The sequence below is a fragment of the Meriones unguiculatus genome, chromosome X, assembly GCF_030254825.1.
Source record: "Meriones unguiculatus strain TT.TT164.6M chromosome X, Bangor_MerUng_6.1, whole genome shotgun sequence".
In the NCBI taxonomy this organism is placed as follows: domain Eukaryota; kingdom Metazoa; phylum Chordata; class Mammalia; order Rodentia; family Muridae; genus Meriones; species Meriones unguiculatus.
The window spans coordinates 153984557-154010287 of NC_083369.1; the positions used below are offsets into that span (position 1 = coordinate 153984557).

Below are 25731 nucleotides of genomic sequence, written 5' to 3' on the forward strand. Positions count from 1 at the left end.
AGTTCCGGCGCCAGCGGCTGCCGAGGTCGCTTCCGCTCTAGCGCTGCGAGCCTGCCGGCAGCGCCTCTGTAAACTAAGCGCACGGAACTTTCAGCTACTCCTCGGCGTTCTGGGAAGCTGTTCGCCTCCGCTGATGGTGTCCGGGAAATGTAGGTCCTCCAAGGTCATTTCCGCTCAGCGCTCCCGGGAGGAACCAGCTTCGGGGGCGGTCACTTCCTCGCTGAGGCCTGTTGCGAATTGTAATTCCCGCATCCAGAGGAGTTTTTCCTCACCCCGCTGCGGCCTCCTGGGAAATGTAGTTCCGGTGCCGGCTTCCCAGTGAGCCACTAATGTGTGTACGTGGAAAAGGATGGATGGACGGACATGGAGACCTGTGTCAGGGGCGCTTTCTAAGCCCCTCATGGCCCCTTGTGTGTAACTGGCAGTTTCTAGGACGCTCATGACCCCTTGTGTGTGAATTGGGCGTTTCTAGGCCCCTCATGGCCCTTGTGTGTAAGTGGGGTGGTTTCCAGGCCCCTCAAGTCTCCTGTGTCTGAGTGGCAGTTTCTAGGACCCCCCTGCCCTAGCTCAGGAAGGCGACTGGAAAGAGAAGGTCGTGTTGCTGAAGGTCGAGAAGGCATCACAGGCCTCCTCATGCTGCAAGCTACAGGGTCTCCTCCCGCCGATCACGTGGGCCCATTCTCTGCCCTGCTGTTTCCTGTGTCTCGCCTGCTGTTTCCAGTTTCTGTCACTTCCTGTATCACATGCAGGAATACATCCCCACAGGTCACCGCTCCGCCATGACCCAGACAAGCAGGAGGCTGAGGTCATCGACTCATCCAGAACCAGATCCAACCGGAAATTCCCGTCAGTTTCAAACCAAGAAACGGAAACGAACCAACCGGAAATCCCGGAAGTGCGAACTCTAACACGGCAAAAGTAAAATTAATTAAATTAAATTACAAATTCCGAGATAAATCCCGAAACACCGCGAAATATTATCTTAATAATATTTTTGAAATTTTTCTAATTTCGTTTTCATCTGCACTTACACATTCTATCTGGAATTCCCCCCACCCCCACCCCGCTCTAGAAAATTCTCAAAGAACAACCCTTCACCCACTAGTACTAGGGTGAAATGCGGATTCAGATCAGAATTTTCAATTTTTTTTTGGTTGAATTTCCCAGCAGGAGACAGTAGGAAAAAAAAATAAAATGAAATGAAATAAAAATAATATAAAAATTAAAATAAAGTAAAATATCCAGGAATCTGTGGAAACTCATCCCAAAGGAGGAAATATTTAAATAAAATATTGAATTCGTTGGTAAATTTAAAAATTTTAAAAATAAAATAATTTTATAAAAAAGATTTTTTAAATAATTTTTAAAAATTGAAATATTTTCAGGAAATAGATATAGGCACTGGTTTTTCCAGCTTTAGAAATAATTAGAATATAAAATTAAGAAAAGTAAAAACCATTAGACAATAAAATAACATTTTAAATAAAATAATCGAAATTAAAAATATTCCACAATTAAAAAAAAAACTTCAGAAAAATCTTTTCCAAACTAATTTTTTTAAAAAAAAATTCTACACCCCGTATATATTCTTTAAATCTCCAAACCCGTCTTGAAAATACGAGAACCCCGTGCCAGAAAATCCTTGAAACTAAAATTATGATTTTTCATCCTGCAAAACCGTCCAAGGTTTCTCTCCCCAAAATTGAAATCTGCTTTTAAATTTTTCCTATTTTTTTTTAAATTTTATTTATTTGTTTGCTTGTTTGTTTCCCACCCCATTTTCCCGATTTCTACCTGGATTGTTTTTTATAATATATATTTTTCAATATTTACATTTTCCTTTTTTATTTAAAAAAAATTTACACACTTTTTTTTCTTATTTTTGTCTTTTTGCACATGACCCTTCTGCAGTTTCAATTTTTTTCCAACTTTTCTTTTAAAAAAAAAAAAAAATTCGATTTTGGTTGTATGAGTCCACCAGCCCCTCGTGGAATTCGTTGCTTTGGATTCTATTTCCCAGTTGTTATTTATTTATTTATTTATTAAATTTTGATTCAAAATTCGAATTCTGTCCAGTTATCTCCGGGAGAGAAATCCCAGTTTCTTTTTCCAGCAGAATTTCACACTTTTCCTCAGCTACAATCAGGAAATTTCTTGGTTTTGGTCAAATCAAGATTCTCAATTTTCAGTGAAATAAAATTTTTCATGGGGGGGGGGGGTTGTTGTTTGTTTGTTTCCGGATTAGGGCAAATTCCTGACCGACTGCAGGAACCTTGACGGCTTTAAATTTTTCCCCCCACAGAATCATAACATCGGAGAAACTTCCCACAAATTCTGAAATGCTTTCCCGGCGTTTCCCGTAGAAATAAAAATTCACCTTTTTATTGAATAGCTTCTGTTCTTTCTCCCTCGATGACACTGATGCTCGTGACTCAAATTCAAAATTTTTTTAAAAATTCAAAAATTTCAAAACTTTAAAATTTGAACTTTTCTTTTAATCCCAGTTCAGTCTCTTCACATTTCATCAGGGATGGGGGTGGGGCCTATAGGGGGCGTGGCCAGGGCGCGGCCGAGGACCTGTCAATGGTGGGGGATCATGGGAGGTTCTGGGATCATGGGGGATCTGGGAGGTTTGGGAATTATGGGAGGTTCTGGGGATCATGTTGGGTTTTGGGGACCACGGTAGGTTCTTGGGATCATGGGGAATCTGAGAGGTTCTGGGGATCATGGGCGGTTCTGTGATCGTGGGGGATCATGGAGGATCATGGGAGGTTCTGGGATCCTGGGGTACCCTGGGAGATTCTGGGTATCATGGTAGGTTCTGAGATCTTAGGTGATCATGGAGGATCATGGGAGGTTCTGGGGATCATGTTGGGTTCCGGGGACCACGGGAGGTTCTTGGGATCATGGGAAATTATGGGAGGTTCTGGGGACCATGGGAGGCTGGTTAGCATCCCGGGAACTGTGGGTAATTCTGGGCCTGGAATCCGGGGGTATCACGCTGAGGTCTTCCACGGCAGATCTGGACCTCGGGCCAGCGGTCCTTATCCTCATCGCGTGCTTGGGTGGCGGGGCAGGGGGGCGGGGGGGAGAATCAGTGTGGCGGTTTCTAGAGGTCACCCTCGGTGGTTTCTAGGGTCCCCCATGCCATCTGTTAGGGTCCTCATGTCAGTTTCTGGTGTCCCCGATCCCAGTGGCAGTTTGTAGAATAGATGTGATGGTATCTAAGGACCCCCACCAGTTCCGAGAGTCCCCATGCCAGTTTGTAGGGACCCTGTGGCAGTTTCTAGGGTTCCCATGGCAGTTTCAAGGGTTTCCCGTGCCGTTTTTAGGTTCCCCATGTTAGTTTTAGGGGTGCCAGATCCCCCATCTTGGTTTCTAGGATCTCCCATGCCATTTTGAGGGTCCCTGTGGCAATTTCAAGGGTCCCCCATGCCATTTTCATGGTCCTAACGTCAGTTTCTGGGGCGCCCGATCCCCAGCGACGGTTTCTTCAGTGTTGATGACACGAGCGTGTGGGGCAGGGTGAGTAATCTCCCACTATACCCGAGTGGTGGAGTGGCCAAAGGCGTGCAGTGGTGGGAGCCCGGCCAGCGCATTGGGCACCATGGTGATGGCACTGGGCACAGCAAGGGGTGCAGCGTCGTCGGGGGCACGACGCAGCGTAAGTGCGTAGTCTGGCGGGCCAGTGGGCAGCCGCAGGGCATCGAGGGATGAGGGCGATGTCACTGCTGCCCCGGGGTCCTCCTCCCGCCCACGTTTCAGGGCATCGTTTCCAGGGCGGTGGGCAGCAGTATATCCGGAAGTGGGACCAGAAGTAGAAGCAAAACCAGAAGTGGGACCAGAGGCAAACCCGGAAGTCGAACCGGAAGTTGCACCAGAAGCGGAAGTGAGCCCGGACGCGAACCCTGAAGTGCCACCGGAAGCAGCCATCCTTCGGTGGTGGGTCTCATGGCGCCGCTTGTCCTTCTTGTAGTAGAGGGCAGCGAAGGCCAGGATGTTGAGGAAGAGAAGGGAGGCGCCCACGGCAATGGTGACGCTGAGCTCCGTGGAGTAGTCACGGCGCGTCTCAATGAGCACCGAGGCCTCGCCTGGCCCTGGGTTTGAGTCCCGCGAGGATGAAGCTGACGCAGAGGAGGAGGAGGAAGAGGCGGGCCTCCCTGAGGAGGGTGGGGCAGGCCGGCGGGTGGGCGGCCACGCCCTGCGGGGGCCAGGCTGGGCACGTGGGGCGGCGGTAGGTGTGGTCAGGTAGGGAAATGCCTCGCGCAGCCCGTGTAGATGCGGCACCAGCTCCAGCCAGAAGGCCACCTTGGTGGCTCTGTAGTGGTCACGCACACGCGGCCGCAGCCCGACGTGCAGGTAGAGGCGCTCCCGTGGTGTGTACTTTGGCCAGGCCACTGCCTCGAAGCGGTTGGGACGTGTGTGCGCAAACTTGGTGTCCTGTGGCACCGGACGGTTGGGGTCCCTGCGGGGGGTGGGGGAAGAGGAGTGGAGAGGTCCGGCTCAGCGGAGGGACGCACACTAAATATAGGTGTGTGTGCACGTGGTTCTTGTGATGCTGACGCTACCCTGCCTCTCCCCCGCCCCCTCCCACTTCGCCATCCTCTGGGCATGCTGTGCCCCTACCTCTTCCTCATCCCACCTGCCCCACTCCTCCCCTCTGTCTTTCTCCTACGCCCCTCCCACAGCGCCACCCTTCCCCCCACTCCCCCCCCCACACCTCCCCACTTAGGCACTCCTTCTGCCCCACCCCTCACCCTTCCCCACAATGCTCCAGTTCCCTGCCCAGCCCCTCCAGTGGTCACTAAAACCAGCCCCGCCCCTCACTTCCCGCCCACTCCTTGTCCCGTCCCTGCCCCCTCCTCAAATCACTCCATTACTCACCCCACCCCTCCAACTCGCCTCACCCCCTGCTTTTCCACCTCCTAGCCTCTCCCCCAGCTCCGCCCTTAACCCCTCCCTCCCCAGTCCATCACCCTATCACTCAACCCTCGCCCAGCCCTGCCCCTCCTGCGCCTTACACAATCCTCTCCTTGCCCCGACCTTCACCACAACCACACCCTCACCCCTCCCCTTTCCACCTTCTCCATGGCACTCATGGCTTCCTCCTGCCCCGCCCACCACTCACCCCGTCTTGGCGAAGTTGGTCCAGTACGTCATGACGACGGCGCTGAGCATTACGTCATTACGCGTGAAGTTGCACGGGAAGAGGGCGGCAGCATTGGCGGCGGTGGCCACGGCGACGTCACTTCCGGCCGCGCCCTCGCTTCCGACTCCTCCAACCCCACCCCCGGCCGCCGCCAGCACGAGCATCGGGACCCCGAACACGAAGGGCAGCTCGTCACCATGAGCCGCGCCCGCTTCGGCCGCCCAGGCGGGGTGCGCGTCCCCCCGACACGGGTGTGCAAAGGCGTAGAAGTAGGTGGCCGAGCCGTACCGGGCGTGCAAGTCCGCGGTGGCCACGGCGGGCGCCGCCCACTGGTGGTCCGTCATCATGGCCGCCAGGGCGCGGCGCCGTGACCCCGCCCCGCCCTCGCGCTCCGCCCAGTCCGTGTACATGAAGCGCGCCGTCTCGCGAAGGGCCGAGTCCCCGCCAGCTCCACTGCCCCAGCCGGCCACGCCCCCGCCCAGTCCGGCCACGCCCACATCCCCTCCCGGGTAGCCGTACAGCGCATCCACGAAGGCGGCAACAGCGAGTTCGAAGCCTGCAGCCGACACCTCCTCCTCCTCTTCGCCATCCGCTGTGACGTCGCCGCCGCCGTCCGGGTGGGCGGGGTCGGCCAGGGCCACGCCCTCCGCCTGGTTGACGCCCAGAAGGATGTCGTAGTTGAGGAACTCACCCTGCTCCATGAGGATCTGCGGGTCGTCAGGCACCACATCACCATCGATCACTGGCCCGAAGGCCACGTGGAAGGGCGCGGACGCGGGTACCGAACCCGCAGCCCGGGTCAGCTCGCGGGCGCCTCGGCGGCGGAGGCAGGCCACTAGCGCAGCTGACGGGGAGGGCGGGTCGTGCACCGAGGACGTCAAGGGAGGCGTCGCCATGGTGTCCGGGGGCGAGGTCGCCGACGTCATGTCTCCTCCGCAGCCTACACGGGCTCCGAGCATGCGCGCATACGCCGCCGGCTGGTAGTTGACAGCCCAGCTGGACAGTGCGGTGCCGCTCTGGATGATGGCCTTCTGGAACAGGCCTGCGGGGGGGGGGAGGGGGCGGCCGGAGAGAAAGGGGGTGGTCACCAAGGAGGGCGAGGTCATAGCGGTGGGGTCAGTGTGGAGGGGAAGGATTGGATTATGGAGGGACATAGGGAAGGGTTGGGGTGGGCCGGGGAAGGAGAAGGGCGTGGCCGGTGAAGGGGTCACAGTGAGGTGGTGTAAGGGGAGGGATGAGGTCATAAAATGGGAGGGGGCGGGGTCAATGGGAAAGGGGCGGGGTTAGTAGGAATGGGGAGGGACACATGGAAGGATTCGGGCCACAGGGAGGAGTGTGGTCAGCGTGCAGAAGAGAAGTAAGAAGAAAGGAGGCAGGGTCAGTTGAGAGGGGGCGGGAACCCACGGTAGACAGTCAGAGGATAGGGGCGAAGCCACAGAAGGGCAGGGTCAGCGGGGAGATGGAGATGTGAAAGGTAGGGTGGTTAGGGGGAGCAGTGAGAATAGGGCGGGATCACACGGATGTGTGGGTCACAGGAGGGCCGGGAAGGTGCAGGGCCCCGCACATAATCACAGGGGAGGGTCAGATGCGGTCAGAGGGACGTCAGGAAAAGGGTGGGTTCAGCAGGGAGAAGAAACGTCATACAAGGGGTGGGGTTAGCAAAGAGGGAGGAGTCAGTAGAGGGGGCGGAGTCAACAGAGAAGAGGTGGGATCAGTGAGGAGTAACACGGGAAGGGTCATGGCCAGAAGGGATGGGAAAAGTCAGCAAGGAGGGGGCATGGAGAGGAGTGGGGAATGGTGTGTTGTTAAGAAGCGTGGCCCAGTCCAAGGGGCGTGGTCATCAGAGGTGAGGAGTGAGCAGAGAGGGACGTGGTGAGGAAAAGAACAGAGTGAGAAACGTTAATCCCACCTTTACTGGGGAAGGGGACAGAGTTACCCATCAGGAGCAGGGGGAGTGTGCAGAGGAGGCGGGGTCACGAGAGACGCCCCCAGTGAGGAAATATACTACGTGTGGGTGGGGGAGAGGAAAATGAGCAGAGTCAGGGAAGAGTCAAAGAGTCAAGAGTAGGCGGGTCTGCGCAAGGGGCCCGGAGCAGCCTGTCAGTCACATGGGCAGTTGACTCCGAAGAGGCCTGAGGGACGGTGGGGCCAGTTGGTAGATGTGGCTACAGTGCGAGGAAATGGCCGCCCCTCCTCCTGCCCTGACACTGGCACCCGACCCTCCCGGGTGGCTCCGCCCCCTCCCTCCACCTAAAAACCTGACTGAAAGTTCCTCACCCTTTGAGTTCTCCCGTGACTCTGGCCCTGACCTGCCTCTCTGTGACACTGCCCCTCCCTTGTCACAGCTTTCCATTCCCACACAGTGACTGTGTGCGATTTCCTGTGCCCCGCCCACCACAAGTGACCTTGTCCCTGCTGTGACCCCGCCCCTTAACCACAATGTCCCCTTCCCTGCTGTGATCCCGGTAATCCCCCTGATGTTACCCCATCCCATCCTATTTCCCCAACCCCTGCTGTGACTGCGCCCCTCCCATGACACTGCCACGATGTGACCCCACTTCGTTCCTGCTGGCCTCCCCGTGCTGTAATCCTGGCCTTTCCCTGCTGTCCCCGCCCCCTCAGGTGACCCCGCCTCCCATGACCACGACCTCTGAGCTTTACTCCCGCGGTCCCATCCATCCACTCACCTTCTGAGTAGTGCGACAGCGTGAGCAGGCTCACGCACGAGGCTCCGGCGCCTGAGCCGAAGACCGTGACACGGGCGGGATCCCCGCCGAAGGCGACCGCGTTCTCACGCAGCCAGCGAAGCGCCTGCATCTGGTCCAGCAGCCCGTAGTTCCCACGCGCTGCAGGGTCGCCCGTACTCAGGAAGCCTGCCAGGGGCAGGGCCACGGGGGTCATGGTGGTTCACAGGGTTTTCTGAGGGGTCATGGTGGTTCACGGGGTTCACAGGCATCACGGGAGTCATGGAGGGTCACCCAGGGGGACACACTTGCCATACACATCCATCACTCCTGTGATGTCACCAAGCAGTCAGCCAGGGGTGATCAAACGATCACTTGCACGCATATGCACCTTTAAATGAGCATGTGTACGTATTTGCATATTTACTTCCTGTTTGAATGTACTGTGTGGGGGACATGTCCTGCATGTGGGCGTGTTGGGGTGCATGGGTGTGTCATCGGGGGCGGGGTGGGTTTGGGGACGGGGCTCACCGAGCGCGCCCAGCCGGTAGTTGAGCGTGACCACAATGACATCGCCATAGCTCGCCAGCACACTGCCGTCCATCATGTTCCCCGTGCCTGCCATGTATGAGTCGCCGTGGATGAACACCATGACCGGCTTGCGTGTGGCTGGGTCGCGGGTGTCTGTGGGGGAAGGTAGGTCAGGAGGCTGGTCCGGGCACCCTCTGCCCGCCTCTGGCCACACACACCTCAGACCAGAAGTACTTCCGATCCTACATCCGGCTTCTTCAGTCGCAGATGGCAGATCTCCACCCACTTCCATCTCACTTCCTATTTGTTGACTGACTTCTAGATGTCCTGAATCCAGCCCTGCCTACTTCTGAGTACTTGAGTCATTGATGTCACAGCCCCACCGACTTCTGCCTCACTTCTGGGTTTTTAATTGAGCCAAAGAGATCCTAGTCGACCTACTTCCAGATTATTGAGCAATGGATGGTCTAGCGCCGCCCACTTCCGGGTCTCACTTCCTGTTTGTTGAGTGACTTCCATATGCCCCCAGATACACCTCAGAGTGTGCACCCCGGACCACTTCCGGTGTTACTTCCCAGTTCTTAACGGAATCACAGATACCCTAGCCCTGCCTACTTTCTGCTTCACTTTCTGACTGTTGACTGCTACATGCTCCTACTATGGCTCCGCCCATTTCCATTTTCACTTCGGGAATCACTTCGGGATCCCTACTTACGCACCTTAGCACCAGGTTTAAGAAAAAGAAAATGGCGCCTGTCCCCACCCACACCTTGCCCCTCGTGTCATCATGGGAAGTGGTAGACAGGAAGTGCACCACCTACTCTGCCTTCCCTCACTAGACCCTGAGGGTCTGGCTAGTATGCAAATGACTCCTGAATATTCAAGAACATATCAATATTGGGATGGTCTCGTTGATATTCAAGAAATCTCAATATTCATAGAATTCATTAATATTCACAACTGGCCTGAATAATAATATGTAAAAAAGGTGATGAATATACATAATCCCCAGGGGCTCCAATCCCCTTGCCCTCTCTGATTCTGAAAAAAATTAGTTGATAAAATAATTTATCGTTTTGTTTTAATGTTTTTTGATATTTAAAATTCTTTCGAAACTAAATTACTTAAGTTGTTTATATGAAAAATTGTTTACTCAAATTAAATTTATATTTTCAATGTTATTCAAGTTATTGAAATTTTAAAAATATTTTAAATTTAAAAAACTTTGTTATTTTCAAAAGGCACTTTTCCGGGGACTGAAAACAAAAAGATGGAAAATTGGTAAAGAAAAATAAAATTTGTGAAAAAAACCAGGAAACTGATTTCTAATTTAAAAAATATTTTTTTCTCTCTAAAATCCAAATGCTTAAAAAAGTTTTTTGCATAAACCACGACTGTGTTCGGTTTTCCTCCTTTAAAATCTAGATTCCGTTTCCTTCACCTCCTGGCAGCTTACACGCCTGCCATTCTTTCTTTCACCAAAAAAAAAAAAACAAAATTAAATTGACTGCTCTGTAAATATTTTTCAAACCTGTCACCATTTCAAGGAGAAAAGAAAGAGACGAATAAAATTTCCAAAGACTGAAAAACAAAACAACTAAAATTGGAACAGTAAAAATAAAAAGAATTTAAAATTCTGGAATCCACACACATCGGGTTAGAGGGGAAAAACCATCCCATTTTCTCTTTTTCTCACACAAAAATTAAATTGTTAAATTGTTTTTTTAAATGTTAAATTAACATTGTTCAAAAACAACAGTATTTCAGAAATTTTTGCAATTTTGAAAATTCCAAAAGAAAAGTTGGATATTTGTGTGTGTGTGCACAGGAAGGTGGCACTGGTTTCTGATGGGGAAAACAAGAAAATGTGAAAAGGGGAAGGAAATGGACGAAGGTTTGTTCTTCATGGCGACCAAAATAATAAAAAAATGCAAAATTTTAAAAATTTTAACAAAAATTCAAATTTTCAAAATTTACAAAAAAAAATTTTAATCAGAAAAAAAAAACAAGAAGCTACCTGGGTCATCCCCGCGCTCGTCGTTGCTCAGGTCCTCGGTGAGGCTCCGCACATGGCCTCCTGCTCGAAGGGAGGGGGGAGTGTGACAACGAGAAAGTGAGAAGATTCGAGAGTGAGAGGCTACGTGCGTGAACATCGAGAGGAGGGAAAAATAAGAGGAAAAAATGGAAAAGAGAAAAACGAAAAAAGAGGGAAAAAACAAGAAAAGAATAAGGAAAAAAATTTGGAAATCGGAATTTTGTCGAAATTGGAAAAAAATAAAGAAAAGAAAACGAAGAAACCTCAGGAGACGCGGGGATTCGTGCAAACGTAAAAAAAAAAATGAAAAACGAAAAAGTTTTCTCAGAGGAAAAAAAAACACTGGTGTTTCCACGCGTGTTAAAAAGTTCAAAACTGAATCGTGGAAAGGAAGGTTTCCTGATTGACATCACGGGGGCGGGGTCATCGACACGGCGGGACACAGCAGTCTGGGAACTAAGATTCCCAAGTCCAAATTTCGAAAATTTCCAAAAAAAGTTTTACAAATTCTCCAGTTCAAGTAGTCTCAGGGTCACGCCTCCCCTGTCACACCACTTCACATGCACATACCCCTTCCCCGGTACCTCCAGTGGGCACACGACCCCGCCCTGCACAGACACGCAAATGTATGCACGTGTATGCAAATGAGTATTATGTACACAGAACTTCGGTCGGTTATGTAAATTAGACACTGAGGGAGGCGCATGCAAATGAGCGGACAAACATGAAAATGGATTTGGATATAGGCAAGTTTATGTAAATGTGGATCGTATGTAAATTTATGCAGATGAGCGAGCAAGCACATGATATCATGGTCACAGGGTCCGATCTCTGAATCCCAGCTTGGGCCCAAGCGAGAGCAAATGTGTGTGAATGAGCCATGAGGTCACACACCACTGTCCTAAGGGAGCTGACACCAGACTTCGAAGTCACGTGACGCGCGTGCTCCCGGGTCACTCACCCACGCCCGCCGGCACGTACAGGTTGAGGTAGAGGCAGTCCTCGTCTTGCTCGCGCGCGTGCGCAGCCACGGCATCGGGGTCAGCGGCGAGCCAGGCGGGCAGCATGGCGGCGGGGGTCGGGGCGTGTGTCGGCGTCCTGGGGGCACACCGGGGCGAAGCGCGCGGCCCCTCGCACGCCGGGCCAAGGGGCGGGAGGCTCAGGCGGCTGGAAGCGGCGAGGGCCGGTGGGCGGGGCGGCGTAGGGCACGCCCAGGAAGCGTGCCACGGGGCCCAGAGAGCCGCCCGGCAGGGGCACGCGCATGCCCCGCAGCCGCCCGTATCGCGTGCTCACCACCACGGGCCCCGCCCCCTCCCCAGAGTCCTCGGGCGGCAGCGAGGAGCACGACACACATGCGGCCAGGGAGGCCACCGCTAGGCACACCAGCAGGGCGCCCGATGTCATGCTTGCCACCACACTTTTCACCACCCTTGATGTCACCCTCAGTGTCACGGCTTTCATCATGTTTAATGCCTTGTGTTCAAGAGCCAATGTCATTCTCATCGACAGGATCGCTGTCACACCGGACGGCATTTGCCTCTGCGGCCATAAGGTCCTCGGACCAGCGGCATGGTTCACAAGGGCATCTGGGGCAGCAAGACCAGTGAGGGTGACACACACACACACACAGGGCATGTGGCCTCCGTGGCGTGTGCGTGATGGGCGTGTCACCGGAGGGAGGGACTCCAGACTGTAGGTATGTCAGTCATGGCTGCCAATGATCCATCCTTCCACGTCCAGCTTGGGTCACGGAAACATGCCCTGAGGGGGGAGAGACCCAGTACATATGTGACTTACACAGGCACATATATGTGTAAACACAGATGTGTCTGTGAACATTGCACACACACACACACACACATCAACCTGGTGTATGCCCTGTGTGTGGGAGTGCAGGACGAGTCCAGACCCTCTCTCTGGACATGTACATGTAATGTGTACACGTGGACGTTACATATGTTCAGCCGTATACAGACGTTGCCTGCATTCGACACCCATGTACAAGTATACCCATGCGTGTACATGTGCACTCTCCCCCACCGGGCTCACTTACCTCTCCTCACACACCGTCACGTGTGCCCACCATGTTGGGAGGCGATGTCCTCCTTGGGGTCTCGGATAGGTGTGTGGGCAGGACCGGGCCGTCGTTGGTGGCCATTGTGGGGGCCTGGGGAGGGAATGCACAGGCGTTGGTGCCACAGCCGTCCCCCCTCTAGCTTTCTGACCATACACACATACGCACACGCCCACCCTGGGTGACACTGCTGGCCATGCCCACAGGAGTTGAGGGTCAGAGTGTGCAAGGGCACAGCCATGGTGGGGGAGTGGTGTGAAGCTGTGTGAATTCTGCTATTATATGTACTGTATCATACATGCGCAGTGTTTACATTCACCGTGTGTGCTCAAGTGCTAAGACGCCTCACAGAGGCTCACACCATCTGTAAGTCTGTACATTTGTGGGTGGGGGGAAATGTGCTTGTGCAGCTCAGGGGTGTTACACGTGAGTCTGAGCTGTACCTATTTATACGTATAGGCCGGCATCACACAGAGGCACACACACCTTTATCCACACACATGTATTTACACATGCATACAAATGTTTACTCACATGTACTTACACACACAGGTATTTTCACTCCAGGTATACTTACTCACATATTTATATTTATTCATACTCGTATGCACACATGTTTACACACATATACTTTCACAAACATTTGCACTTACACTCACAATTAACAAATTGAGAGCCACAGATGAAGCTGTGTACCCTGAACGTGTGACCTGGACATGGACTGTCACAACCAATCACACACAATACAGACACACGATACGGACCTGACATGAAATACATATCCTGGGGCACTAGCCATCCATGCCAGGCGGGATGTGTAACGTGTACACGGGGCTGTCTGGTACATGCGTTGTATGGTGTCCTTTCGAGTGTGTGATGTCTGCACAACAACACACACACACAAACACATCTATGCACACCTCAAGACCTGTCAGCTGCATGTGAAGCTTGGGAAGCCCCGCACACCCGTTCCAAGGAGCAAGCGCTCCCTGAGGCCCATGCTGGCCCTGTCCGGCCCAGGCACACATGCTCACACAGACACACACTGAAGCACAGACACAAGCGTGCACACGTCCGTGAGTGCACATAACTCATGTGAATCTGTGAGCTCACACTCATGAGGACTCAGGGACCTGACCTGGTTCCTTCCAGTTGCACCCCCCAAAACACACAAACACACACACCAGGAACTCGTGTCACCCCCGCCCCTCCTCCCCCTTGAACTCCCCCGCGCGCGCGCGTGACAAAATCCAGCCCATAATAGCCGCGTGCAAAGCGAGGAAAGGGAAAAAAAATGTAGTGGAAAAAAAAATTAAAGAAAATGAAATGAAATTCTGTCCTCCCCCCGCACACCTCTCCCCCCGCGTGCACACTCCATCCCTCCCTCCCCATTCCCTTCCTCCCCCCGCGCGGCCCAGACACACTCACCCCGGATGGCAGGGAGGACTGCGGCGGCAGCGGCAGAAGACGAGAAAAAAAAAAAAAAAAAAACGTGCAAATAGAGAACACAGGGCGGGGGATGGGAGGGCACGCGCTGGCGGGGGAGGGGAGAGGCGAGCAAACCCCGCGGTGAGTGTGTCAGCGCGCGTGTCACCGTCTCCGGTTCCCACCGCGGTCCGCGGCCTCCGAGGGACGACTCGGCGGCGACTGCGGCTGCGGCGGGGGGCGGAGCGGGGGCAGTGCCGCGGGGATGAGTGGCAAGATGGCCATGCCCCTAACCACGCCCCACGGTGACGACAAGATTGAGAGACGACCCCCTAACCACGCCTCCCAGGAGACCGCGAACAAGAAACGTCCCTAGCCACGCCCCCTCGGTGACGCGAGAAATGAAAATCGTTCGTTAACCACGACCCCTGGTTGACGAAGAGGAGAAACGTCCCTCTAGCCACGCCCCTCACAGCGGCCTTACGCCACGTCACCTAATCACACCCCCTCGATTACCACGCCCCTCGGTGAGGCACGCCACCGTTAAAGTTCCCCTAACTACGCCCCGCCCAGTGACGGAGACAGAGAAACGTCCTCTACGTCCCCTCAGAGACAGGGAGTAAAACGTCCCCTAACCACGCCCCCTCGGTGTCGCACAGCAGGAAAAACGCCCTCTAACCACGGCCCCTAACCACGACCCCAAGGAGACAGAGGTAGAAACGTCCTCTAACCGTGCCCCCTCGTTGACGCCTGGCGTGAAAAATGTCCCCTATCCACGTACCCTCGGTGACGTGCCAGCTATGCACCATCGGTAATGTTCTTCCCGCGACGTCATCCTGCTTCCGGGTGACGCAGGAACGCAGCATCCGGGTATCACAACGGCTGGATCCGGCGGAGGTCTCGGGGCCGCGACGTCTGTACGCAGCTCAGGAATCACCCCGCCAGTGACCTCGGTGACATCGCGAGTCCCGGGGACGGGAAAGGTTCAATGGGATCTGGGGCGACTTCCGGTTCCCCTGGGAAGCCCCACAGGACATACCTGAAAAAGCGACGGAAGCATAATAGCGCAGGGTATTCTGGGAATCGTAGTCCTCGGCGGCTCCGCGGTCAAGCGAGGGGAAGGGGAAGGAGACGGGGACTACAGACTATCCCAGAGGCCCGTGCTCGGTGGCCATGTTTGTAGTCCTCTTTGCGTAGCGAGACACACTGGGATTATAGTTCTCCGACCTCGGGTGTGGGCTCCACGGCTGTACGGGTAAAACGGGATCCGCTCAATTTTCGGTGGACCTCAGAAGCGATGAGGCACAGACCGGAAACAAGGGAGGGCGCGTACCACAATGGATTCTGGGAATCGCAGTCCACTACTGCTCCAGGGTCCCGGCTGGGATGAGGACAGGGAGACTGGGAAGATTGACGATCCAAGAGCTCTGTGCACGGCGGCCATGTTTGTAGTCCAATGGGCGGCACGAGATACGCTGGGAGTGTAGTTCTCTGACCCCGGTGTAGGCGCGGAAGAAAACCCGGTGGGGGAAACTGGGCTCACCTGACGACACGGGGACTAGCTCCCTAGAAACCGCTGCCATGTCTCGGTTACCCCTTCCCGCGTCAGTTTCTCCGGCCTCATTAGGATACATTTTCATAATCATCTTGCCCGGGCTCTCCTGTGCGTTTATACTCGTTTTACAGGTTGACGTTTTTAAATGTTTACGTGTGAATATTCATTGAGCCTTAATATATTCATGCAAATATGTTCTTAAATGTATTTTAATATATGCACTCATGTCTGTTTGAATTTCAAATGTTAATATGTGTCAATATATTCACGTATTAACATTCGCATATTGACATGTTGGGATATTGCCATTTACATATTACTGTGCCATATATTTGCATATAGCTGTATTCGTATATTTACATATTGACCATTTGCGTATTTACTTATTAATTTATTCACGTTTTTACAAGTTTATGTATTTACATTTTTACATATTTGCACATAACTACACTTGTATATTCACATATTACTATAATTGTATACTTACATAATATTCATATTTACTTTTCAATTTTGCATATTTACATATCAACGTGTTTGCGCACTTACCGATATTTGTATATTTGAATCAGTATTTAAATATGTACATGTTAATGAGTTCCAACATTTACATATTACTCTGTATGTTTGCATATTGATGTGTTGGTGCATTTCCATGTTGTGTTCATGCATTTTCATATGGCTATATTCGTTTATTTACATGTTAGTGTTCTGTGTTACCCCGAGCGCACATTGCTATTTTCCAATGTTCACACTATCATGCTTACATAATCGTGTATGCAAATATATTTAAATAGCTGCTTCAGCGTCCAACTCACCGTTCGCCACATTGACATAAACTAGTGTAGTTGCACATGGACGTTTCTTCCCTGGAATGTGTTCACATGTGTACGTATTCATGCGTGTGCTTGTCCTTCGTCCTCAAGTGTGTGAAATGTCCCCGAGTGAGCATGGTCACCCTGTAATATATTCGTGTATGCAATGTGTTTAAATGTGTGTCTTCTGTGTTAGTGTCTCTGAGCACTGATCTGTAGTGTAACTACACGGCCATGCATTGACACACGTTAACACACTTGCACATAGATGTTTATGGCGCCTTCGGATGCTCACACACGGACACATTAATTCTTCCATCAGCTCCTTGGGAAATGCGTACGTTACATACACACACACACTTGTGAGACCGACGTATGTACACACACTTATATGGGACACAGAGATGTGTCATACCTATGTGCACTCATAGACCCATGTGCACACATGTAAGTACACAGCTCTCCCTCCGTACATCCCTTAGTCCCTCTGCAAACGAGCATGGACCAGCATCCGGACCACAACCTGTCACTCGGTCCACACTCATCCACACCCACACCTGCACATTCAGATCCACAGATCCGCACACTTCTGCACGAGCACAGACACACACAGACAGACGCGAACTGGGCTGCAGGGCCCAACGCCCGCCCGGCCCTGTCCCAGTGTACAACAACTTCCCCGATTCCTCCGCGCCAAGTCCTCCCCCCGGTCCGCGTTGCACAATCCTCAAACACTCTGGTCCCCGCTGGTTCTCCCCCTCCTCCCCTCACACGCTCACCCTCCATCCGGCGGGGAACACAGGAGCGGTCGACTGTGGGCGAGCGCGCACGTGTGCAGGGAGCCGGAGCGTTGGCGGCGCCGGGTAAACTGAGACACGGGTGTAGAGGGTGTGCTGGAGGGGTGGTGATGTCAGCGCGGAGATGAGGGATGAGGGGGAAAGGGGAGGAGGGGGAACACGACCATTTACACACACACTCACACACACAGTATCGCATGACTTCAGTGCTCAAGCCCGGGTCCCCAAACCTCCAGCAGGCTCTGTGGGTAGGGGCGAGGGCACACCTGTGAGCGTGTGCGGCGGTGACGTAAGTGACCCCGCCCCTACCCTCCTCTCCCCTGCGGAAACGCTCCACCCCAAACCGCAGGCGAAAACCGGGACTTCCGGTGTCTGGTTTGGCGTTGCCTGTCAATCAGAGTGGCCAGGTCGAACTCAGACCTGACGACCCCGACCCATTCATCCTGCCAACCTGGCAAAGGTCACTTCCGGTGGGTGGGCGGGACATCCATTATACAGGCAGAAGGGGCTGCTAACACAGGCAACGCGGGAGATATGGTCGCGCCCCTTCCGCCCTCCGAGGACCCCTCAGCGAGCACTTCCGGGTGGGACTGTCCGTCTCGGCGTAGCCTGGACGACACGTGCCAAAGGCCCCGCCACTTTTGCCCTTCCTGCGCTGTCTTCCGGCTGTTTCCTCTCAGTTTCCTGGGAGGTCCTGGCTGTCCCGTCCCAGGGATGGAGGGTGACTTCACACACTGTGGATGCCGTGCGTGCCCACCGCCTGACCCCGTGACCCCGCGAGGGCGGAAGGAGGAATCCCCGCCCCCACATTCATGCATACAGACAGACACACAGACACTCATGCGGGCAGCGATGTAAACAATCCATACCTCCGCTCGTGCGTCATGACCTCGGCCTCGGCTCTGCCCCCTGACTTACACCCTAACTCACTCCCCGAGACCTCAGTGACCCCGTTTTACACCCCAATGTCACCCAATGACCCCGTGCCACACCCTCCCCACTATGTGAACAATCCATACATTAACACACACCTTAGCTCACACATGCCGGAAGTCTTGGCCCTCTCCTCTCTCCTGAAGTCCGCACCGACCATAGTGACCTGCGTGTTACCACTTCCATGCCCCTACCACACACCCCAGCACACATTCTATATGTTAACGTGTACGATTACAGCATGCAAGAAACCCTGACTCTTCCCACGTGACCCCTCCCTGTGACCCCGTGACCGCCTGGTTAACCCTGTGAACCCCATGACACTCTTGTCACCCCATTCCCCGCCCCTCCCCGACAGGTAAACAATCCATACATTAATGCTCAAGCCCATACATGCTCATCCCCAGGATGCCCAGCCCCAGGGCCCTGACTCACGCCAGTCCCTGTCACTGACCCCGTGACCCCTGCGACGCCCACGAACCTGAGCGCAGGGACTTATATAACCTGCCCGGCAGCCGCTGTGGAGCTCAGTCGGTGCCCGGGGTCACGGCGGGGTCATGGCTGCTGGTGAGTGTGCAAGGGGGCAAAAGGGGCTTCACAACAGGGTAACTGCTACTATGAGTGTGCAAGGGGTAACGGGTCACAGCAGGGTCACTCAGGGGGTCACGGCTGCCTATGAGTGTGCACCGGGGTAGTTGTGTGTGTCACTTCTGGCCTTGTGTGGACTCAGTAGCTTGCACTTCCTGTTCCACAATGTGAGATACGTGTGATGTCCATGTCCACGTCCACGTTTTACACACTCGGATGCGTGTTTATGCAGCGTGTCCGTCTATCAAATGTGACGCATGGATGATTGTGTAAAGCTGTGTCCGTGTGTCTGTGTCGCACACACATCACAAATGTGTTGCAAATCAACATATACATGGCACGGGGACAAAACATGCGTTTACTTGCATGTGTGTAGTGTGTACACATATACCCGGACCTATACACCCACAGGTTCCACGTGCTTATACGGGAACACATACGTGTGTGTGACTGGTACATATCTGTACACACACATATACACACACATGCACAGGCTTACAGACAATAGAAATGTGTGAATTCACACAGATTCACACTGACTTCTTTACACACGCACATACTATACCTTGATGTGTCAGGCTCATCCTGCATGAGGAGTGAATGTGTAACTGAAGATGTGTTCATTTCAATGTGTAACTACGTAAATGTGTGTGATCTCCTGTGTGTCCCCAAGTGAACCTGCCCCCCCCCCCCCCGCAGGAAGAACCGCCATGCTTCCCGCCCTCCTCCCCCTCCTACTCATGGCCGCCCCGGCCCCTGCCGCACGCTCGCGCCCCAACATCGTGCTCATCATGGCAGACGACCTCGGCATCGGGGACCCTGGGTGCTACGGAAACACGACACTCAGGTGAGGGTGCAAAGGTGGGCTGAAGGGACTTCCTGCCAGCTTCCTGCTCTGCTTCCAGTTCTACTTCCTCTTTCACTTGCAGTTCCACTTCCTCTTTCACTTCCGGTTCCCCATCTGGTTGGACTCCTAGTTCTACTTCCGGCTACACCTCCAGTAACACTTCTGGTTAAACTTCCTATTTCGCTTCCTGTTCCACTTCCGGCTACACTTCCAGCTACATTTTCAGTTGCACACTACAGGCTACACATTCAGTTACAGTTACTATTTTACTTCAGGTTCCACTTCCTGTTTCACTTATGAACACACTTCTGGTTTCATTTCTGTTCCACACCCAGGTAAGACTCCAATTACACTTCTGGTTACACATCCTATTTCACTTCCGGTAACACTTCTGGTTTCACTTAGAGCTACACCTCTGGTTAGACCTCCAGTTGTACATCTTTTTACACTTCAGGTTGCACTTCCTCTTTCATTTCTGGTCCCACTTCCAGCTACACTACAGGCCACACCTCTAGTTACAGCTGAAGTTGCACTTCTGATTCCATTTCCTATTTCACTTCCTGTTCCACTTCAAGTTATGCTTCCAGCTATATTTCTGGCTACACTTCCTGTTTTGCGTCCCATCCACTTCCTGCTACACTTCAGTTTCCATTTCCATCTACAACTCTAGTGTCCCACTTCTGGTTACATTTCCTATTTCACTTCCAGTCCAACTTCCGGGTACTCTTTCACCTACACCTCCAGTTACACCTGCAGCTGAACTTCCAGTTACACTTTCTATTTGACTTCCTGTTCTGCTTCCTGTTCCTGTTCCAGTTCACTTCAGGTCGCACTTCTGGCTACACATCCGTCACAATTATTTCCGTTTCTTCTTCTGCTTCCAATGCAACTTCCCATTCTGCTTCCTCTTCCACTTCTGGTTCCTTTTCCCTCCCCCCCATAGGACGCCACACATTGACCGTCTCGCCCGGGAAGGTGCGAAGCTCACACAGCACCTGGCTGCTGCGCCCCTGTGCACTCCCAGCCGTGCGGCCTTCCTCACAGGTCGCTACGCTGTGCGCTCCGGTGAGTGACCTGTGATCCTTATGACCCCCAAGACCTCAGTGACCTTTGCACCCTCACCCACTACCTCCCAATGACCATTTAACCCTTTGATACCCCACAAACCCTTGTACTTTCACCCAGGAGCCTCATAACCCATGTGACCCCTCTATGACCCCATGACCCTGTGACCTCTCAAATTCTATCGCTCCTCCACAGGCATGGCATCACACAACCGCGTAGGTGTGTTCTTATTCTCAGCATCGTCGGGTGGGCTGCCCACTGATGAGGTCACCTTTGCACGGCTTCTAAGGGAGCAGGGCTATGCCACGGGGCTTGTGGGTGAGTGTGCAGGGGGTGAAGTGGTGGGGGGAAGCAAGAGGAACACTGAACTTATGACAGGAAGTGGATGGGTGACTGACAGGAATTAGGTGGCAGAACTCTTGAAGGGGCAGGAAGCAGGTGAGTGGCTGACAGGAAGTTGGTGGACAACCAAAAGGGGGTCAGGAAGTGGGTAAATTATTGACAGGAAGTGATAGAGCAACTAATATGAAATGGGTAAATTGTTGACAGGATGTGGGTGGGCAACTGACAGAAGGACAGAAAGTACATCAATTATTGACAGGAAGTGGTTGGTAAACTGAAAGGGAGTGGCTGATTGACCGACAGGAAGGTGGTGGGATGCTATCCTGAGGTCATGACATTACTGTAATGGCCAAAGGCAATGGGTGTGACCTTGTGGTGACTGCATAACCTCACACTGATGGATACAGCACAGCAGGTGAAAGAAGTGGGTGAGCGACTGACTGGGTGACAGGAAATGGGTCAGTTATTAACAGGAAGTGTGTGAGTGACCAGGACCATGATGGACAAAAGGAAGAGTGGTAGTGACCAACATGAGAACAGGAAGTGGGTTAGGTATTTACAGGAAGTATGTGAGTTACAGGACATGAGTAAATTATTGACAGTAAGTAGGTAGGTGACTGACAGGGGACAGGAAGTGAACAGGACCATAATAACTGACAGAAAGTGGTTGAGCCACAGACAGGAAGTGGCTGGCATGCCCAGCCATGCCCACTTGTGATCTCTCCCCTTCTCTCTGCCCTTCCGCCACAACAGGGAAGTGGCACCTGGGGCTGAGCTGCCGCACGGCCTCTGACTTCTGCCACCACCCTCAGCGCCACGGCTTCGACTTCTTCCACGGCATTCCCACCACCAACCTGCGGGACTGCCGCCCAGGCTCCGGCACCGTGTTCATGCCCGCGCTGCGCATGCTCATCTACGGGCCACTGCGGGCGCTGGCGGCTGCGGGTCTCACGCTGGCGGTGCTGCGACTACTGGGCCTTGTGCAAGTGCCCGGGACGGCCTTCCTGGCCCTCGGGGTCATGGCCGCCACCCTGGGAGCAGCTCACCTCACCTTCCACCTATGCTTCCGGCCGGCCAACTGCTTCCTCATGTCGGGCTTCCACATCGCCCAGCAGCCCACCAACTACACTGGGCTTGGGCATAGACTGGCTGATGAGGCCACAGGATTCCTGCGCAGGTTGGGGGAGGGACGAAGGGGCAGGGTGGGGATGGAGGGAGACCAAGCACAGACACTTCCTGTCAGAGAAATGGCTACTTCCTGTTTGTGATATTAATTCCTGTCTGTGACCTCATTACTTCCTGTCTATTACATCATACTTTCTTCCTGTTTCTGATCCCATTACGTCTCGTCCATTACATTACTTCCTGTCTCTGACCTCATTACTTCCTACCTATTACATAATTACTTCCTGTCACAGACATCATTACTTCCTCTCCCTCTGACATGATTACTTCCTTTCTCTGACATGGTCACTTCCTGTTGGTGAAAGGACGACTTCCTGCCTGTGACATCATTACTTTCTCTGAAATGACTACTTCCTGTCTGTGACAAGAATACTTTCTGTCTGTGACATGGCTACTTTTCGTCTGTGAAATCGTTACTGCCCATCTCTGACAGTGTTAATTCCTGTCTGTCACATGATGACTTCCTGTGTCTTAGATTAGTCTTTTCTGCCTATAACATGGCTACTTCTTGTCTGTGACATCATCACTTCCAGTCTCTGACAAGGCTACCCTCTGTCTGTGCCATGACTACTAATCTCTGTGACATCACTGCTTCCTCTTTGTGACATCATCATCACTTCTTGTCTCTGACACAGCTTCATCCCATCTGTAACTAGGCCACTTCCTTTTCTGTAACTCAGCTAAATCCTGCCTGTGATCACCTACTTCCTCTCCAGGCACGCGCACATGCCCTTCCTGCTCTTCCTGTCTCTTGTGCACGTGCACACTGCACACTTCGCGGGACCCGACTTCTGGGGAAAGAGCCGGCACGGAGCTTACGGGGATGCAGCAGAGGAGATGGACTGGAGCGTGGGTAATTAGCATTTATTAGCATATCATCAGCAGAAAGGATGGACTGGAGCATGGATAATTAGCATCTCATTAGCATGTTGCAATCATGGAGTGGAAAGTGTGGGGTTGATTAGTATCTCATTAATAGGCAATTAGAATATCATTATCATAAGGGAGTTTGAGAGGGTGATAGCCATTAACAAATCGTTAGCATCTCATTAGCATATCATTGTGGTAAGTGAAATCATGTCTCATAAGCATGTAATTAATATATCGATTTTATGTAGCTATCATGATGGGGATAGATGGGATAACATCATTAGCATGCGATTAGCATGTCACCATCACAGTATCATACCATACAGGGCCATTGACTCGAGATAGGATGATTAGCAGCTCATTATCATATGTTATCATATTTGAATAAGGTGAGTGTAAAGATCAAGAGCGATTACCATCTCATTAGCATGTCTGCAGGTAATTAGCATAAGTTGCCATATGATTAGCATGCCTGGCATGGCTCATTAGCATCTCCTCAGTACGCCAGTGTTGCACACACCATGGACAAAGGGCCCTCCCGGTACTTGTGTGTGCAATAGATGCTGCTGCATCTAGACACACGTGTGTTTCCGTGTGAGGACATCACCTGACAAACTGGTATGTCCCACTCCTTCCCCCCACCACCCTGCAGGCCGTGTCCTGGACACCCTGGATGAGCTGGGCCTGACCAATGACACTCTCGTGTACTTCACATCCGACCAAGGGGCACATGTGGAGGAAGTGAGCGCTGAGGGCGAGATGCACGGTGGCAGCAATGGGATCTACCGGGGTGAGGCAGGCATGGCGGGGCATGACGGGAGGGTCACACATGCATGTGTGCATGGCGAACACCGTGTTGAGCACATGTGTCACACCCATGTGCTCCTTTTCAGGTGGGAAGGGCAATAATTGGGAGGGTGGCATCCGAGTGCCAGGCCTGGTGCGCTGGCCGGGCGTGATCAAGCCAGGCGTGGAGATCGAGGAGCCCACGAGCAACATGGACGTGTTCCCGACGATCGTGCGGCTGGCAGGTGGCAAGCTGCCCCAAGACAGGTGTGCACGCATGTATGTGTGATGGAGCTGTGCACATGTGTGTGTGTGTGTGTGTTAACATGTGTGCGTGACATACCCGGATGTGTGTGATATATACATGTCTGAGCTGTGCATGCGGGCGTGACATCCAGCCCAGAATCACCAGCACATCCCTGCAGGGTGATTGATGGTCGCGACCTGATGCCACTGCTGCTGGGGCACACCCAGCACTCAGAGCACGAGTTCCTGTTCCACTACTGCAATGCTGAGCTGCAGGCTGTGCGTTGGCGGCCCCGCAATGGTGAGTGCACGTGCTTGGGAGGTGGGGGTTCACTGAGTAACACAGCGTGAGCCATGCCACACAGTCATCCCTGCTTCCCCCCTTCAGGCAGCTCGGTGTGGAAGGCCTTCTTCTTTACACCCCGCTTCAGCCCCCCGGGCGCCAGCGGCTGCTTTGAAACACACGTGTGCCCATGCAGAGGCTCCTCCCACCTGGTCCACCACGACCCCCCGCTGGTGTTTGATGTGGCTCGGGACCCCCGTGAGCGCCGACCCATGACCCTGCGTGATGAGCCCCGCCTCCCCGACATCCTGGCCACTGTTGTGCGTGCTGCACACAAGCATGCTGCCTCCGTGCTCCCCGTGCCGGACCAGCTGTCCATGGGGAACCTGGCTTGGAAGCCATGGTTGCAGCTGGTGGGGGCGGGGCAGAAGTGAAGCCCTGGGTGGGATGGGTGAGGGGAACCAGGAAGTAAACCAGAAGTCAGATGGGGACAGGAACTGATGTCACAGGGTCACATTATATCACAGCAGGCACAGAAAATGAAAACCAGGAAGTCAGGAGTAGACAAGAAGTGATGGCATGAGGGTCCAGGGAGTAATCAAGGAGTCACAGGGACACAGGAAGTGACATCACCCAATCATATCACATCAAAAGTGCCACAAGAAATGACTTCACAGGATCACATCACAAGGGCCCCAGGGACTTAATTGGAGTTCCTGGGTAAGCAGGAAGTTACGTTACCTCATCACATTGCACATGGTACAGGAAGTGACCTAACATGATCATGTCATATCACAAGGGGCACAGGAATTTAACAGGAAGTCACATGGACACGGGAAGTGACTTCATGGGGCCAGGAAACAAACAGTAAGTCACTGTGATAAGCACAGTGATTGAGCAGGTAGTCATGGGGAACAATAAGTGATGTCACGTGATAACATTACCTCACAAAGTATACAGGAAGTAAATTTAGTAGGGGTCTAGGAAGTGATGGGACAAAGCGGGCCGGAATGTGGGAATGTGACTAAGGCCTTGGAACAGGAAGTGATTTTGCACGGGACAAGGAAGTGCCAAGGACACAGAAAATGATGTCAGGAAATCATTTACCTCACTCAGGCCAGGAACTGATATCATGCCGTTCCCCCCTGCCGTGTACCATGAAGCGACCAGGACTGAGCTTCCAAGGACAGGAAGCCCCAGGACGGAGCCCTGACTTCATTTACATATTCACGAGTACACATGCTAATTGCCCAATAAAGGCCAGCAACACGAGCACATGCCCGTGTCTCTTGTGTACTCTTGATGGCAGCATCTGTGATGCCATTACTTCGGGTCACATGTGCTTGTCACCGGGCAGGAAGTGAGTGAGTCGTGTCCCTGGAAGGAGAAGCCTGGTTGTCATCACACACATCCTCGCACACGTCCTTCCCGGTTCTTGGCACAGTAGGCGTTTTTCTCGCCTAGGCTTGGGAAGAGGAGGAAGTGGCAGGAAGTAACACAGTTCCTAAGGAAAAGGGCCAG

General features: G+C 52.9%; 2 protein-coding genes and 1 long non-coding RNA gene across 5 annotated transcripts; 2 read left to right on the forward strand and 1 right to left on the reverse strand.

Annotated features, from left to right (window-relative positions):
• The first annotated feature begins 10 nt into the window (after positions 1-10).
• On the forward strand, positions 11-2432 carry LOC132650021 (uncharacterized). The gene is made up of 3 exons (XR_009588390.1): positions 11-149; positions 766-918; positions 2303-2432. It is a non-coding gene; the product is annotated as an uncharacterized LOC132650021 (long non-coding RNA).
• Nlgn4x (neuroligin 4 X-linked) lies at positions 1829-14606 on the reverse strand. The gene is given in 8 exon segments (XM_060374808.1): positions 1829-4465; positions 5129-6191; positions 7837-8022; positions 8365-8517; positions 11361-11478; positions 11480-12160; positions 12453-12566; positions 13902-14606. Coding segments are annotated over 6 exon segments (3000 nt in total). The 5' UTR covers positions 12035-12160; positions 12453-12566; positions 13902-14606; the 3' UTR covers positions 1829-3540.
• A 65-nt stretch (positions 14607-14671) lies between these two features.
• LOC110543032 (steryl-sulfatase) lies at positions 14672-25487 on the forward strand. Of its 3 annotated transcripts, none has more exons than XM_060374809.1 (10): positions 14672-17131; positions 19286-19433; positions 20377-20498; positions 20694-20816; positions 21594-22017; positions 22742-22878; positions 23548-23685; positions 23789-23948; positions 24107-24228; positions 24316-25487. In XM_060374809.1, exons 1-10 carry the CDS (start codon positions 16768-16770, stop codon positions 24642-24644), a joined length of 2067 nt encoding a protein of 688 aa, XP_060230792.1. In that variant the 5' UTR covers positions 14672-16767; the 3' UTR covers positions 24645-25487. The 3 variants fall into 3 exon arrangements, with proteins under 3 accessions (XP_060230792.1, XP_060230794.1, XP_060230793.1); XM_060374811.1 differs by having other exon boundaries at positions 14675-15561; XM_060374810.1 differs by lacking the exon at positions 14672-17131 and adding an exon at positions 18541-18565.
• The last annotated feature ends 244 nt before the right edge of the window (positions 25488-25731 follow it).

What these genes read in the sequence shown, in the direction of transcription:
- LOC110543032 (XM_060374809.1), top strand. Translation starts at nt 16,768, where the DNA reads ATGGACCAGCATCCGGACCACAACCTGTCACTCGGTCCACACTCATCC. An exon ending in TCGCTACGCTGTGCGCTCCG is followed by an intron (nt 20,499 to 20,693) that starts GTGAGTGACCTG and finishes GCTCCTCCACAG; the next exon opens with GCATGGCATCACACAACCGC. An exon ending in GCGTTGGCGGCCCCGCAATG is followed by an intron (nt 24,229 to 24,315) that starts GTGAGTGCACGT and finishes TCCCCCCTTCAG; the next exon opens with GCAGCTCGGTGTGGAAGGCC.